At 38.5% G+C, this 15,217-nt stretch overlaps 1 protein-coding gene across 1 annotated transcript; it reads right to left on the bottom strand.

The window, feature by feature from the left end:
* Positions 1 to 2,935: 2,935 nt before the first annotated feature.
* LOC145774661 (uncharacterized) lies at positions 2,936 to 14,693 on the bottom strand. Its single transcript, XM_082585959.1, has 11 exons — positions 14,534 to 14,693; positions 12,809 to 13,049; positions 12,203 to 12,326; positions 11,713 to 11,913; positions 11,009 to 11,227; positions 9,500 to 9,649; positions 8,430 to 8,590; positions 7,396 to 7,494; positions 6,752 to 7,025; positions 5,943 to 6,252; positions 2,936 to 5,777 (listed from the first exon to the last, which is right to left on the bottom strand). Exons 1-11 carry the CDS (start codon positions 14,691 to 14,693, stop codon positions 5,086 to 5,088), a joined length of 2,631 nt encoding a protein of 876 aa, XP_082442085.1. The 3' UTR covers positions 2,936 to 5,085.
* Between the last annotated feature and the right edge of the window lie 524 nt (positions 14,694 to 15,217).

The following is a 15,217-nucleotide window of genomic DNA, read 5'->3' as shown; positions in this document are numbered from 1 at the left end:
TCAAATCTGAAGACAATCAAATTCAAAATGTTAAATCATAAGTGACCGACGTCACAATTTTTTTAATGTCAAGAAACTTCTGTATGGCATTGATCTTATATAAACAAAATATAAGTGCCCTGCATGCAACACACTACACACCAAAGTGACAAGGCGGACCATGTATGGACTAACACCCTTGTTGATTGAACTATATGCGCCACAACCCGGGGGCCTTGAAAGTTTGCAATCAATACACGGACGAAAACATCAAGTTGTTAGCCTATGTTGGTTTGGTTGATTTTTGAATGTCTATCCTCGGACTGACAAAGCCTTGATAGGTTATTCCTGGTAGTTTCGCATACTTGTAGACTCTGTAGTGTAGAGGCTTTTGATGCATGACCGGTTACCGAGATTGGCAGAATGAAGTTTCCGATCATTAAAATGTTGTTGCCGGAAAATTATTTCATTTACTAGGTACTGCTGAATGGAGAGCAGTTTTTTTACGTGCGTTGCTCAAGCGCATACCCTGAGAGTCGAACCAGCGCCGCGTGATCTTGAGCCGGGCGCGTAACCACTGAGCTAACGGGGCAGACGCCACAACTGTATGCGCTACAACCAGCTGGGCTTAAAAAAACTAACCGTGCCTAGATTATTGAATTAAACCTCGCTCATTAAGTTTATTCTTCAAGTGAAGTTATTCCGTGCATAGGAATGGGATAAAGATCCCAAGTTTATTGAAAGAAACTTTGTATTTCCAATTTTTGTTATATCTCGGCAACCTTGGCTTTAACTCAGGGGTAGATCCAATAAAAGTAGCCTTGGGGGGAAGGGGAGATATTAACAAAGCACAATGCTGTGAAGGTCTTCATTACTTCAACCTGGCAAAAAAACACTGTGAATAATATTAAATTTCTGTGTCCTTTAGGGGGATACAATTTTGGTAAAGAGGTCACTTTCTTCAACCACAGACATATACAACCAAGCAACCACACGGCATTTAACATAATCGATTAGAAATTGAACAAACTATAAGCTACAAACGTTTTCGGCCATACACACGTTAGCCCTTATCAAGTAACGAAAAACAACTACTTATCATATCTACAATGAAAATGAATAACTGATCTTTAAATGCCGGTTAAATGCCGTGTGGTTGCTTGGTTGTATATGTCTTTAGGGGGATCGCCCCAATCGCTCCCTCTCTGGATCCGGCACTGCTTCACTAGAATTAAATTCTAGTTTTTGCATTTTGATGCGAGATTTCGAAAAGTCCAATACGTGCATTTTAAATTATTCAGTCAGTAGCAATCGCTAGCGGAACAGCACAAAGCGCTGCATTTGCTTCAGTCGGGATACCTCCTACTTTCCAATTTAAAGTGGAAAAAATGAATCGTTTTTATTGATTTATATGGAAACGCTTGACTATAAGAATAACACTTCACCCAAACCTTGTTTTTTATAACGACGTTGAAATGGCATAGCCTGCTCTAACCCACTGTCACGTCCCCCACAAAAAAACAAAACAAAGAATAACATGTAAATTTTCTCAGCAGTTATTGAGAAATATTCTTGCTCGCTTAATCATAATTGACCTATCGCTAACGGCACAGCAATCGCTTACTATCAGTAACATACATAAATATATCAGAATTATTACGCTGTAGAATTCTGGTGCCGCCAATTTTTTTTTTCTATATCCGCTACTGGAGCAATCCTTTTGACTCCTTTTCACTGTTTTATTTCTTTAGACCCAAACTTTTACATTGTCTCTTAAAATTATTTCTTTATTAAAACTTTGCTGTCTCTCAAAACACTTTTCTGTCCATCTACTCAGGAAACCAATGCTGTGACAGCTGATCAACTGTGTAGGCTGCGGTAACTTTGTTTTACAGCCTCTCAACAACACCTTTGTAACAATGCATTTTTCCAATTAATACTCTTCGGAGGTGAGACAGCGCAGCGGGTAAGGCGCTCTCTTTCTAATGATGCAATCCTGGTTCGACTCCCGACTTATGCTGGTTGTTGAGAAACAACGCTCACCTCTACCCAGGGTGTAATAAATTGGGTAGGCGTAGTTGCTGAAGGAAAGGTTGCTAAGAAAGGAAAGTAAAATGAGAACCTTATTTTCTCAACCCCCGATGCTTGGATTCAAGTATGGAACTCATCTTTACTCTTCGTAAAGCATCGCTTCACAACAGCTCTGCAATAACGATCAGGCCGACGAGACATTTAAACTTTAAACCTCAACTTGTTTGTGCAAACACATTCCATGTTTTCGATAAATTTGACCTTAGATAAGATAAAAGCATTCAAAACGTGATTATACGTACGTTGATTCTACGTGGATAGTTGCTGAAAAAACGAGTGGAATCCCATGAGGAACTAGAGAAAACCACGGCAACATAACGATGATAGATATGAAACGCACGATGAGGAAGTGAAACTGAGGTCACAAGAACATCAATATAGGCTAAGTGTGCCAAATTCCCAGCGTCGATGGGGAGGTGAAAACAATGCAGTGCGGGTTCGTCAGCTGTTGAGGTGACTTGAAGACGATAGCGCGATGCAGCTGCAAAGTGAATTTGGCAACTGCGACGTCAACCCAAGTGAAGCTGTTGCGGCAGCAAATGGCACGACGTGTCAACTTGTTCTACTGGCACTTAAAGTTCGACTGCTGGTTGTTTGCAGAGTTGCAAGCACAGTTGAAAATTTTGGCTAAAAAGTCCAGCTTTGAACAAAACTTGAAGCTGTTAATATCAGCGGCCTCAGCCACGCTCAATTGTACGGATCCTCAAGTGTGCGAACCTGCCATGGTTAAGCTCCAAGCAATGTTTTCTCATTCCGGAGAGAACATTTTGATGATAATCGAAGCACAAACGATTGATTGAGATTGTTTTTGTTTCAAAAAGACCACACACAACGACTCGATAAATTCAACTTGCAAAGTCGGTATTTTTATATCGATTTAACGTCTGTAGGCCAATGTTTCAGGTTGAAAGCTAACTTACATCAAGCAGGAATACCCGCACAATTTTGCACAACTAAAAGGTTGCAACGAGGATAACTTTGATAGAACACAGTCGCGTCAAATTAGCCATCTGCAAACACAGAAGCATTTTGAAATCGCGCAACACTGAAAATATTCCTAGTTTGAATGTATTTTTAAAGATGCGTGTCACTTTCACCAAATTAAATCCTATAAGTACCTTATCTTTCCACGACAAGTACAATTTAACATTATTTTGCAAGAAGCTACAGCCAGGTTATGTCTCATTTCAAAAGAAACATTAGCAATTACAGAATGCACTGAAACAAGAAAACGAAAAGAAATATAAATCACTGCAAGCTACGATTATTTCACAACAGTTTGTTTCAAAACAAGGTGCAATTCAATATTATGACGTCATGGTCGCCAAAGTGACGTCATCAATCGGCAAATAAATCTGCCGCGCTCATCGGATGGCGACAACAAGTGGTTGAGGGATGACCGTCTCGATTTATCACCAGTGCCAATACCGGTCTTCCACTCAAAGGCCCAAGGGGAGATTGGGGGTGAAGCAATCACTTTTGAGCTACCAAGTGGTGAAATGTATCGGACAGCAGCTACATGGAGTTAACGAGTTTTCTGTTCTCAACCAGACAATACTCTTTTACATTGATTCAAAGCCAGCAGACGTTGAATCAACGTAAAAATTGACTGATTTGCTGGTTGCGTTGTTTAGCAGTTAAAAAATGCAACTTGTGATCCAAACGCGGATAATACTGCAGCATTACACAGTAGATGGAAACGTACAAAGTAATATGCCCAGATAACAAAATCCGTCATTTTACATCGATTCAACGTCCGCAGACGTTGAATCAATGTAAAAATGACGGATTTTGCTATCTGGGATGGTTATACAGGAAGTTGCAGCATTAATATATGGACGAGTTCAGAGGACTCAAAAGGTAATAGAAGTTAGAAAAAAAACGCCACGGGAAAGAAGTAGCAAAGCGAAAGAAAGGCTACGTCACTACGTCCATTCAACGCGGTTTAGACAAAACAACGAGTGTAGCTGGAACATGAGAAAATGTAATTAATCAATATTCAAAAAAAATCTTACCTCCAAAAGAGGAGATGGAATAAAAGACATGACTGGCAAATGAGCAAAATATTAAACAGAGCACAGGATAAAATATTATTTTGATGTTAATTTTATGTATTTTGACGTAGAAAAATGGTAAAAAATTATACAAAATAACAAAGCACCGAAAAAACATATTTGTGCACCGAACATTCGTTCAACCATGATTTAAAAGCCAACTTGATAAAAGACACAAAATGAGAGCAAAATATACAAATCAAAATGTTCGGTAATAAAGAGCACGAATCTCTAGCTAAAATACTGGCGAGAAATATCGTAAATGTACGATTGGAACAGCTCGTGTGTGTTAAAACAACGCAAGCACTACCATCCACACCGCACGAGTAAGGACGAACGCTCCAGACAGCAAAATCCGTCTTTTTTACATTGATTCGACGTCTGCAGACGTAGAAGCAATGTAAAAATGACGTATTTTTTCTGTCTGGGGCAACACTTCAAGTTGCATTGACGAAGATTAATACACAGGCTTGATATATGAAAGCAATACAGTGTTAAGATATAAGATACATGATTGTCACCGCTTCAACTACACGCACTGGACCGAAACGAATGGATCAAGAACGCTCATCAGACATTTAACCGAACAAGCAGTGTTGCCTGATACGTTGCTTATGAAGCACCATCGCACGCCAACCCATGACGGCGTTTATCCATCGAATAATCTAGTGTACATTTAATACAAAAGAAAAAAAGTAAAGGGAATCATCATCGCCCTGGTCTAAACAACAATCTGAATAATGCAAAATCAAAAAACTTTTCTCAAAATTTAAATGGTGGTGGGTGGGAAAAAGGCAAAAATAACGTTTTTATTACAGGAAAGTACAGCGCGCCATCGCTATCATTACATCGTAAACGCTTTCTTTAAAGCTGTCATAATATGCAACTGCCTCTCATGCAGTTAAAGCTGTCATCAACAAATTTCACAGCATCTTCTCAAAAGAGGAAGAGAGGAATCTAACTAAATCCACGTCTCCGACCATCCAGGGTCATCACTAGCTATTTCTCCAGCTTTATGAGAGTTACCTTCTGGAAGATGAGGTCTCTGATCATTAAGCGTTAGCTTGGTGGAAGATTTGTCTTCAAATTTTTTTGCCACCCTATAAGTTGAATCATCAATTTCTGGAAAAGATTTTTGAGTCCGGGTACGGCGGGAAGACTTCCATGCTGGATCATCTATTCTTCGTGGAGTGGGTGCTTCCTTTGGTTTTCTGGAAGATCTTTCTGGTTTCATGCCTGCTGGTGAGAAAGTACGTGAATTTGATTGGTTACTTTGAACAGAAGCGGTTTCAACCGGTTCAAACTGGTTGATTAGCTTGGACTGTGACGCTGGATTATCAATTTTCCTCGGTAACCTGACGGGTGCTTTCGTGGCTTGTTTCTCAACAGAAACTTCCATCGCTTTCGTCTTCGTCATCTCTTCTCCAGAATCTTCTGGTTTCACTTCCATATTAGGATTGTACACATGACGTAAGCTTTTTACTCGAGGCTTCCTGACTGGTTTCACAAGCTGCTCTCCAGGGGAATCCCCTTCCGACGCCGGCGTACTCCGCTCGCAATCTTTAGGAAGTTGGTGCTCATCTAATCTCACAGATGTCACTGGATGCTGATCTCCGGAGCCAACGGCTGGAATATTCTCCTCAGATACGCGACCTAACAATACAAATGATAAGCGTTGAATATGACTATTGCTCCTTGACTAGACATTCGTTCCAGCCGATCAGTCAAGATATAAAGGAGGAGATATAAGAAGCAGATATACTCCGGTTAGCTGAAAAACAGTTTGATCAACTGCAAAAAAGATTACAAACTCCTTACTGCTCCTATCCGGTCTCCTCTCAGAGTCACTTCTGCTATCCGCATTCGGTGATCCGCTGTTTCGACTTGCCATTCTCATCCTTTCTTCAAGAAACGCATCATCCTCATGTAGTTCCGTGGCAGCATGGCTCTCCTCCTGGTGGTCGTTCAATCTCCGTAATGACGGTCGCATGGTGGCGTCGTCGTACGCCTTAAAGGTCATCTTTTTCATTTTTGACCGGGGAGCGTAGAATATCTTACCCCTGTCATCAATGAAACACTCCACAGCTCTACCTTTCAAACGGTCGTTTCTCACCACGGTGTTGTAAGTCTGCGTATATCAAGCACATTAGGTAAAATCACAGACAGCAAAATCCGTCATTTTGATATTGATTCAACGTCTGCAGGCGTTGAATCAATGTAAAAATGGTGGGTTTTGCTGTCTGGGATACTATAGACATAAAAACAATCAGTCTTGTAGAAGCAGCACCTGACGAAGAGAACATTTCTTATTCAACAAAATCCATTTTCAATCACTGAATTACCTCAATCATATTTGGTCTGACTAAAAAAGATCAAAGATGACTTTTAAGATTAAGCGTAATAAACAATATGGCTTATCTGTGAACATTGTTAAATAAATAGCAGTAATAAACTACTTAAACATTCCTGCCAAACGGTAAAACATACGTTTCGTTTTTTAAAGTTTTTTTTTGTTTATTGCTGAAGAAATCCTTTGCAGAGAATCAAAGCATTTTGAATGATCAGTGAAACGTCACCAATCGTAAACCAACAAACCCGCTTTCAATCTGCTCATCCCTTGCACACACCTGACGGAAAGATTTCAACTGGACTTTAGTAAGGAAAAAGAGCTCGCTCGTTTCAGCCTGTTTGCAGACCGTCCACTCCTCTCGCAGGGGCAGCCAGTAGTCGAAGTCATCGTCAGCTTGGGCGTGGTAGCAACAGCAGCATAATGCCTTTGCTGCCACGGGGTAGGCGTGTGCTGTGTATGCGCGCATTTTATGCACGGCCAAGTAATAAGTGCAGCAGAAAATTGATCCAATTATGCACAGGATGAGCTCAGTAGCAAGTAGAGGGTAGTACCTACAAAAAAAGATTGCTCAATAAATTGATTTGCTCAAGGTTGGAACATCAGTCATGCGCTCAATACAAAGAACTATGACTATGTGACAACGACTATGATTATTCCGGCGAACAGAAGCTACAGTGCGTAGCTTGTAGACACAAAAACTTCGAAAAAAAGTACAACAAAAATGCAAAACAAAAAAACGCGATATCAAACCATCACGAATTACACAAAGTGTTGCTTTACAAGAACAAAAAAAAAACTGTTTGAAAGGGCACGGGGTCATCATATTTTACACGGAATTAAAAGTAAAGCCTGGAAACAACCACAATCACTGATGCGATCTTGTTGGACTGCGATCACAATGGAACCTAGAAGTTCACTTACTGGTAAAGGTCCAAGCTCACATCAAATCCGTTCATAGACATGATGATGCCGGGCAGAAGAAACAACACGACGTTCTCTGTCACGTAAACCATGTAGTACCTTGAGTGAAATTGGAAACAAGTTAACAGTGTTTTAGTAGGTGACTTTCAACTACGTAAAGTCAAAGCAACATAAAAATCACGACTGACTATCACCTTTAATGATGTAGCCCGTGTTGCCATTACCAAACATGTGCAGATGGATAGAACGAGATGGAGAAAAGAATCGACCACTCTTACTAGTGGGGACAAAACTGAATTTGGATGATTATGATGATGCAATTTAAAGTTACGTCAAAACATCTATCTCCAAAGCATCTAGGCTGCAAGCCCAACACTAGGCCTAATCTTGTAACAAGCCTAGTAAGGTACCAGTTTGCCAAGGGTTTTTTGTTTTGTGAGCCGGATTAAGAAAAGCACACATTTATTCGTAATTTATTTTCTTGATTTATTTATTTAAAATATTTAGTAATTCTACACTACAGTGTATGGAATTCTCTAAGGACGCAGTTGGTAGTATTAAGAAATACAACACTAGGTGCGATGCAACTCGTACGATACCAAAAGTTATCGAAAAAACAAATTTTGAAAGCAGATTGTGCACGTCATGTCGCCCCGATGGCTGCTCAGTTGGGTGAACAACTTTCAGCACAAAGAAACCTAAAGATCAAGCGGCGCTGGTTCGGTTCTCAGGGAGTGCGTTGGAGCACCGTATTCCATGGACTGCACTCCATTCAGCGGCACCTAGTGGCTGGCATACAACATTTCGACAACTGGAAACTTCACTCTGTGGATCTCGGTAACCGGCCCTGCGTCGGTGGTTCAAAGCCTTTACAAGTATGTAAAACTACCAGGAATAACCTATCAAGGCTTTGTCAGTCCGAGGATAAAGATTCAAAACAAAACCACATTTCGTTGCCATTGATCGTTGTGATCGGTTGTTGTTAACTATTGCATCCGGCTCACAATAAATGAAGTAATTCATTACCACCTCACCAAAACATGAAACAGTAGGGTTGGTCCAGGAAGGTGTGATAGTAAGGACGGACATGGATGAAGATTCCCATCAAACTAGAGAGGAAGACCGACATGAAATCGTGGCTTAGGAAGATGTAGGCGCGGTATTTATAGTCGGCTTGCCGAAGTTGCTTAGTAACCTGTATGGATATGAACATTGAACAAGTCAATTTATGAGCATTCTGCAACCGAAATTATACATTGTGAAATGGCCATAGAAATAATACAAACAAATCTATCTTCACACGAGTCAGTTTAATCATAAATAGCTTAAAACCGATTTCGATCAGCCAGCAGCTAGACTATTTTCATAAGCTTATTGCATAGAATATAGAATTGTTGAACCATAGGCATACGAAGCCGAGCAACGTGATCAAGTTTAACATCTTCAAGTTTATTACATTTACATAAACATAAAACTACGCAACAAATTAAGTATAATATCGAACGTTTTCGACATCACAAGATGTCCTCTTCAGGAATAACATACATACAAATTAACTACATCTGAAAAAAATACAATGGTTAACTAAATCTATAAACAGAAAAAGACAAAAAACTGCACAGTACTTCTGACTAGCTCAAACTAAACGATATAGGCTCCACGAGAATCAAAGGTAACTGCATCAAAAGGTGTTAAACAGGTCACATGATATGGTAAAAAGGCAAGGTGCGAAAAAACTAATTTTAAAATACAGAGAGCAAGAAAGACGAGCCGCAAGCATACAATTGTCTGTTTAAAAGTGGATTGTGACGTTTTATGTACAGGGCTTCCAAGATCTTAGTTTGATACTCAGACCTGCCTCAATATAGAATTGATTAGAAAACTATAAATAAAATTGATTCTATTTGAATAAGTTTGCCTGAAGATAATTCAATTAAAAATGACCAATTTTTTTATGTTGTATAGGACAAATGACCGAAAAGTCTCAAGAGAAAAAAAACAGCCTGTCAGAAGTTATCTCATTTTTATGATTATATATAGTAGTATCTAATATAACATCAATATGTACTACACAACATTAACAATCACATCAAACTATATATACCTTAGCAAAGTCGGGATACCACCGGTATACGAGATAAACCAGTAGCACACCCCAATGCAGTAGTATAGGGACGAGAATGTACCAGGAAAAGTATATCGTGAAATAAACAAAAGCCAATATCCTGGCAGCCAGAAAGCTCCCTTTGTACGTCTGAAATGTGTTTTCAAAACATAACTTGACAAAAATTTGTAATTAGCTGTATTTGTTAAAGATAATAAACCATGGTCGTTCTCGCTGCGGTAAATAGGCTAGTAGGTAAGTAAGGCATATCATATATAGATAAGTATTAAGTAGTATGACTAACATGATTATTGTACCACGAAGCATTCTGAAACACATTGCACATTTTACAAACACATGATACGTCACTAGTAACGCAACCAACCGCGAAACTCTTCAAAAAAAATATCAAAAATTTCAACCAAAAGATACTAAAAGAAAACCAATTTTAAAATTCACAGTGTATTTGAAGGCGTCACTTATCAAGGTGTTAAATCCGATCAACGTCTGTGACCAAAGTGGTTGAAATGAATATCCTTTTCAATTTTTTTTCTTTCTTATTCGTATGAGGGTCGGAGCCACAGGTGGGCATCCGCTTTTTTAAAAGTAGCGCGCTACCCGTTACCACTACTCGGGCTAAAGTAGCGCGCGCCACCCGCTACTTCTCTCGGTACTTTCGCTTGAGGGGGCAGTTCTACTTAGAAAAAAAAGATTTCAATCTATTTTATTTTATTGGGTGTCTCTCTTGTCGGTATCAACGTGGCTTGATGTTTCCGGCAATAGGCGAATGATTTCTGCTTTGATTTTTTCACGCACTGTTTCCACATAAAATCTCCAAAAACGAGTCATATTTTCACTTTAAATTGGAAAGCAGCGGATAGCGGGAGTGCGACTAAAAAAATGTAGCGCCTCTCCGCTATATTAAAAAAATGCAGCGCCACTACTGCAGCCGCTACTCCAAGAAAAATGCTATCGCAACCGCTACTAAAAAAGTAAAGGCGCCACTTCTGGTGGCAGCTGATTTCGTTGACTATGTGATCTTTCGTTGTCATCCTAGTACCAGCACCATATTCAAAGCATTTATTTATGTACCGGTATACACAGTATGTGTAGCTTAACTGATGTATATACCAGTGGCGTACGGTAACCATGATTTAGGTGTTCACTTTTTTTAGAAAGCTTCAAAGACATGTTTGATTGGCATAGTGACTCTTTATATCATAGCCTATTACACCAGTTTATTTTGATACCGTATGATATGAACAGTTATTGAACAAACTGCAAACCTAATGGGTGTTTAAGCCTGCTGAAAAAAACTGAATACCCAAAAAAATGGTCACTGTACGCCACTGATGCATACGTGCTGTATTTAGTATACTAATAAAACCTACTGCTAAAACTAACAAAACTAACATACGAATGTAAAACAAATAAAACAAGAATCTGAATTATAAAAATAAAATCAGCAAATATAACGGTTTGTTGCCACAAAACCTTCAAACCACTCACAGAAATAAGAAGCAGCTGAGGCCACTCCAACCTTGTGTAGAAGGCTCTGGAATGCAACAGGGTTCTGTCTACCATCCACCTGTCTGCTTCATTGTCCTTACGCGTTTTGTCGTAACGGACCACCCCTCCACAAAGCGAGAGGTACGACAAGATGGCGGAAGCATACTGGATACCAGCAGTGTTGGAATGGCGAACGATCAGGTAAAGGTTGAGCAAAAGCTAAGGAAAACATACACAGTGGAAATATTTGCCCACAATGATTCCAAAACGCAAATAACCTGACGTATATGTTATATTGAGAAGATGTTGCCCTTGTCTCAACGAATCGAAGTTAACAATTTCAATCACCTAACCACACAATCCAATTCTTATAACGTCATAGTTTGAACAAAGTTAAGTAGAAACTTCGTTTGGATCCAGATTCGTCTATTATCGTGGCCAGCACTGCAGCCTGGTATACGGTTGTCACTTGATTGAGGAAACGCGGTTGTATGAATTTAAATGTGATTAGTAAGCAATTTTTACCGTAATATGTATATTATGTGTGAAGGGCCGAAGACGTTGAACAGTACAAGTCGATTTTAGTACAAGCGGTAAGATCAAGAATTCGAGATGAAATTTGAAAAACGACTCAAAATCACGAAATAATGCAACAATTTATTAGTAAGAAGACAAACTATAAACTGAACGTCTTGCGGCAATACCTGTGGCAGTGATTCCAACATACTTTCGGATAGTTTCAGCTTATTAAGATGGGAGAGCCACTGTTCCTTGGTCAGGCGTTTCCACCAAGTTGTTTTTTCTTTTGATGATGTTTCTTCATCAATGGCGGCCAAAGAGTGCATGCTTTGGGATAATCCCTGATGACGTGGTCCTCTAGGACTGCTCATCCTATCTTCTTCTACCTGTAAAGAAGATTTTTTTCGTTTCATAGACGCATGACAAACTTTGTTGAATCTTGAACAGCAAAAAGGTTACACACAGCAACCCCAAACACTAGAATCTCAATTGAAAACTTCCGCTCTTAAAAACATAGTCTAGTGATAGTGCAGATGACATAAAAAGTAAACCCAAACATTCAACGTTAGCAATCACTATATAATTATATAAATGTCACATAACTCCCAAATTACATGTAACAAGCATGGTGGTATCAAAGAACATAAGACTTGGAAATACCTCTTCAGTCGGAGCGCTGTGATAGTAATCAAGTTCATTCAAGCTGGACAAAGAAGCACCTCTGGATCGTTCCAGGGTGGTAGGATCGTACCACTGGGAAGTCGATGTGCCTCCCCTTCCATCAGGTTGCTGAACCCCTCTGTAAGAGAAATAATAGAAACATTTTTGTCATTTTAACAAGCCCTTTATAGGTGCCTCATTAACCACAGGACTTGCTTGAAATTGAAACTCTTCCACTTTTGCTACATTCATTAGTATGTTGCGAATTATGGTGGTATATTATACTGCTTGTTGTACATGGCAAAAATAATATGAAATTTATATATATCATGTTTATTTAAGAATGATAAAAAAGTGTCAAAATTGTTTAAAAGCAGTAGAATCTCATTAATGGTATTTGTGCAACCAACATAGCAAATATTTACCTAGTGACAATTTTAACATACCATATATATAATATATATATATATGATTGTTAGCAGTGATCAAAAATATAATCTAAACAAAACATTATTCACACAAGTGGTGTTGATTCATGCAATATTGACTTGAAATATAATGCTGACACAATCATTTACACAGAAATATTAAATGCCACATCATTTAGTTGATGCATCATACCTTATATGGTCTAGCCAGTTCTTTAAAACTGAGTACGTCAGTTGGCAATGATACCATACAACAGTGAGTTGAAATGGGACATTTAAAACTGTCCTAATTGTAATTGTTTTCCAAGAAACTGCTTTTCCATAAGTCCTTCTCAAAAACTGAAACTCCAACACAGCTAGCAATATTGAAGGAAGAACAATAAAAGCAATAGAAAAACCAAATGCGTAGTACCACTCACGTTCGTAGTACATTTCTAGAAAAAAACAGTCAGTCAGTCATGTGATAGTAACATTTGACAAATGACACATATGAACTATAAGTTATAAGTTACAGTAAATTTCACAATCATTCACTTTTGAATCACAGTTTTTAATGACAATATATACAAATGATTATCGCCTAACATCACAGATGCGCTATCTAAATCTCAAGTAAAGTCTATCTAATCAGTAAAATACGCCTAGTACGGTACGCCTAGTTGAAAATCTTCAAATATATAAATATTCCTAGGAGATACTAGACAGCCCCTGCCAAAAATATTCTGGTGAAATATTCAAATATCTATCCTGCATAAGTCCTTTAGGAGATATACAAAACTACTAAAATGTGTTTATCAAAAGGATGTTTCAGTGGTGATAAATGACACTAGTAATTTTGTGGTATTGATGACAATTTTTTTTTTGACAAACAACAATTAAGTGAATGTGATGGTGTGAAGTAAGCACTTGCAATGAAATAATAGGCTAAATAATCCATCAGTGATTTAATCATCATTGGTGGGCCTATCAAGTAAAGATATCATTAATTTAAAAAGAAGTTATATTTAGTGTAACATACATCATAAGCATACAAGTAGGGTGCAACCTAATTCGTACCGTCAGTTTGTACCTTGAAAACATCGAGAGAAAAAATTAAAAAAAGCCGAAGTTGCTGATCGCAGTATTCGCAAACATTTCAAAGGGTTAGGATTAGGGTATCGGAAAATCGGTTAACAGAGTATCGGTTAACGGTATCCGCAAACGAACAAACTAAAAAGATCAAGAGAAAAAAATAGAACATCGCTGATTGCAGTTTCCGTAGTTTCCGCAAACATTTTAAAATTTCTGATAATGATCCTAAGAGTTTGCCGAAGTCGCTGATCGCAGTTTCCGCAAACATTTTAAAAGGGTTAGGGTTGATCGGAGTTTCCGCAAACATTTTAAAAGGTTTAGGGGTTAGGGTTGATCGGAGTTTCCACAAACATTTTTAAATTTCTGGTAATGATCTTAAGAGTTTTTGTTTGTTTGCGGAAAATTTTAAAATGTTTGCGGAAACTGCAATCAGCGACTTCGGCTTTTTTAATTTTTTCTTTCGATCTTTTCAAGGTACAAACTGACGGTACGAATTGTTCATGGTATGAAATAGGTTGCATCTATACAAGTATACTAGAAACACCAATAAACAAACAACACTCATTGATTTACTGGGCCAGTGGTCCACTCGAATAGCCCTTTGAAGCTGTGGCCACCACTGTTTTAAACGCTCTGTAGCCTGCTATACTCTTGGTTGTAACTTTAATCTCAACAAGCAAACCAACTACATACTATACAAATTAAACAGCACAACTTAAAAATTACATAACTTACTCAATGTAATGTTGTTGTTGTTGTTTACAATGTTGTAACTTTAATCTCAACAAGCAAACCAACTACATACTATACAAATTAAACAGCACAACTTAAAAATTACATAACTTACTCAATGTGATGATGTCTGTGACAATATCCGCGAAATATACTACAGTTGTTCCAAACGTAAATGCAAACTCAATAAACAGCAGCCAAGGAGCTGGAATGTCAGGAAAATTGAATGAGCAGCACCTGCTAGCATTCTTCTTTCGGTCACCCTCTTCAGTCATATTTTAAAAAACATGAAGCAGACTAAGCCTACGTAATGTACATCAGTACTCCGACGGCCTGCAGAAGAACAAAGCATATGATAGCGTACAGTAGACAGTCAGACAGGTTGCAAACAAACAGGAAAACAACTAATTCAACCGAGAATCCGAGATCAAGAAAATCATCGTAAGTTCATAAGCTTTGAAGTGTTGCCAGACGCCGCTAAAACCATTTTCCCAAAAACTTTGTGTAAATTGCTAACGCAACTGTACAGTCACAGTGATCATTTTTTTTTGGGTTTCGAGCACATCCTTGATTTGGACGATGAGTTTATATCATATTACATCAGTATATTTTGATATGATTTGAAAAGCTATTAGCTCAGTTGGCTGGCGCAAGACTTCATGAACGAAAAAGCTTCAAAATCAATCGGCACTGATTAGACTTTGATTGATTCTTTATCCTCGGACTGGGAAAGCTTCTTGCAGAGCTTAATCTTGGCAGTTTCGCATGCTTGTAGAGGCTTTGAATCACTGGCGCAGGC

This window comes from Aplidium turbinatum, chromosome 1 (assembly GCF_918807975.1).
Source record: "Aplidium turbinatum chromosome 1, kaAplTurb1.1, whole genome shotgun sequence".
Classification (NCBI taxonomy): domain Eukaryota; kingdom Metazoa; phylum Chordata; class Ascidiacea; order Aplousobranchia; family Polyclinidae; genus Aplidium; species Aplidium turbinatum.
This window is presented reverse-complemented; position numbering and strand designations above follow the sequence as displayed.

What these genes read in the sequence shown, in the direction of transcription:
- LOC145774661 (XM_082585959.1), bottom strand. Translation starts at nt 14,693, where the DNA reads ATGACTGAAGAGGGTGACCGAAAGAAGAATGCTAGCAGGTGCTGCTCA. An exon ending in CACAGACATCATCACATTGA is followed by an intron (nt 13,050 to 14,533) that starts GTAAGTTATGTA and finishes GTTTTTTTCTAG; the next exon opens with AAATGTACTACGAACGTGAG. An exon ending in GAGGAGACCGGATAGGAGCA is followed by an intron (nt 5,778 to 5,942) that starts GTAAGGAGTTTG and finishes TTGTATTGTTAG; the next exon opens with GTCGCGTATCTGAGGAGAAT.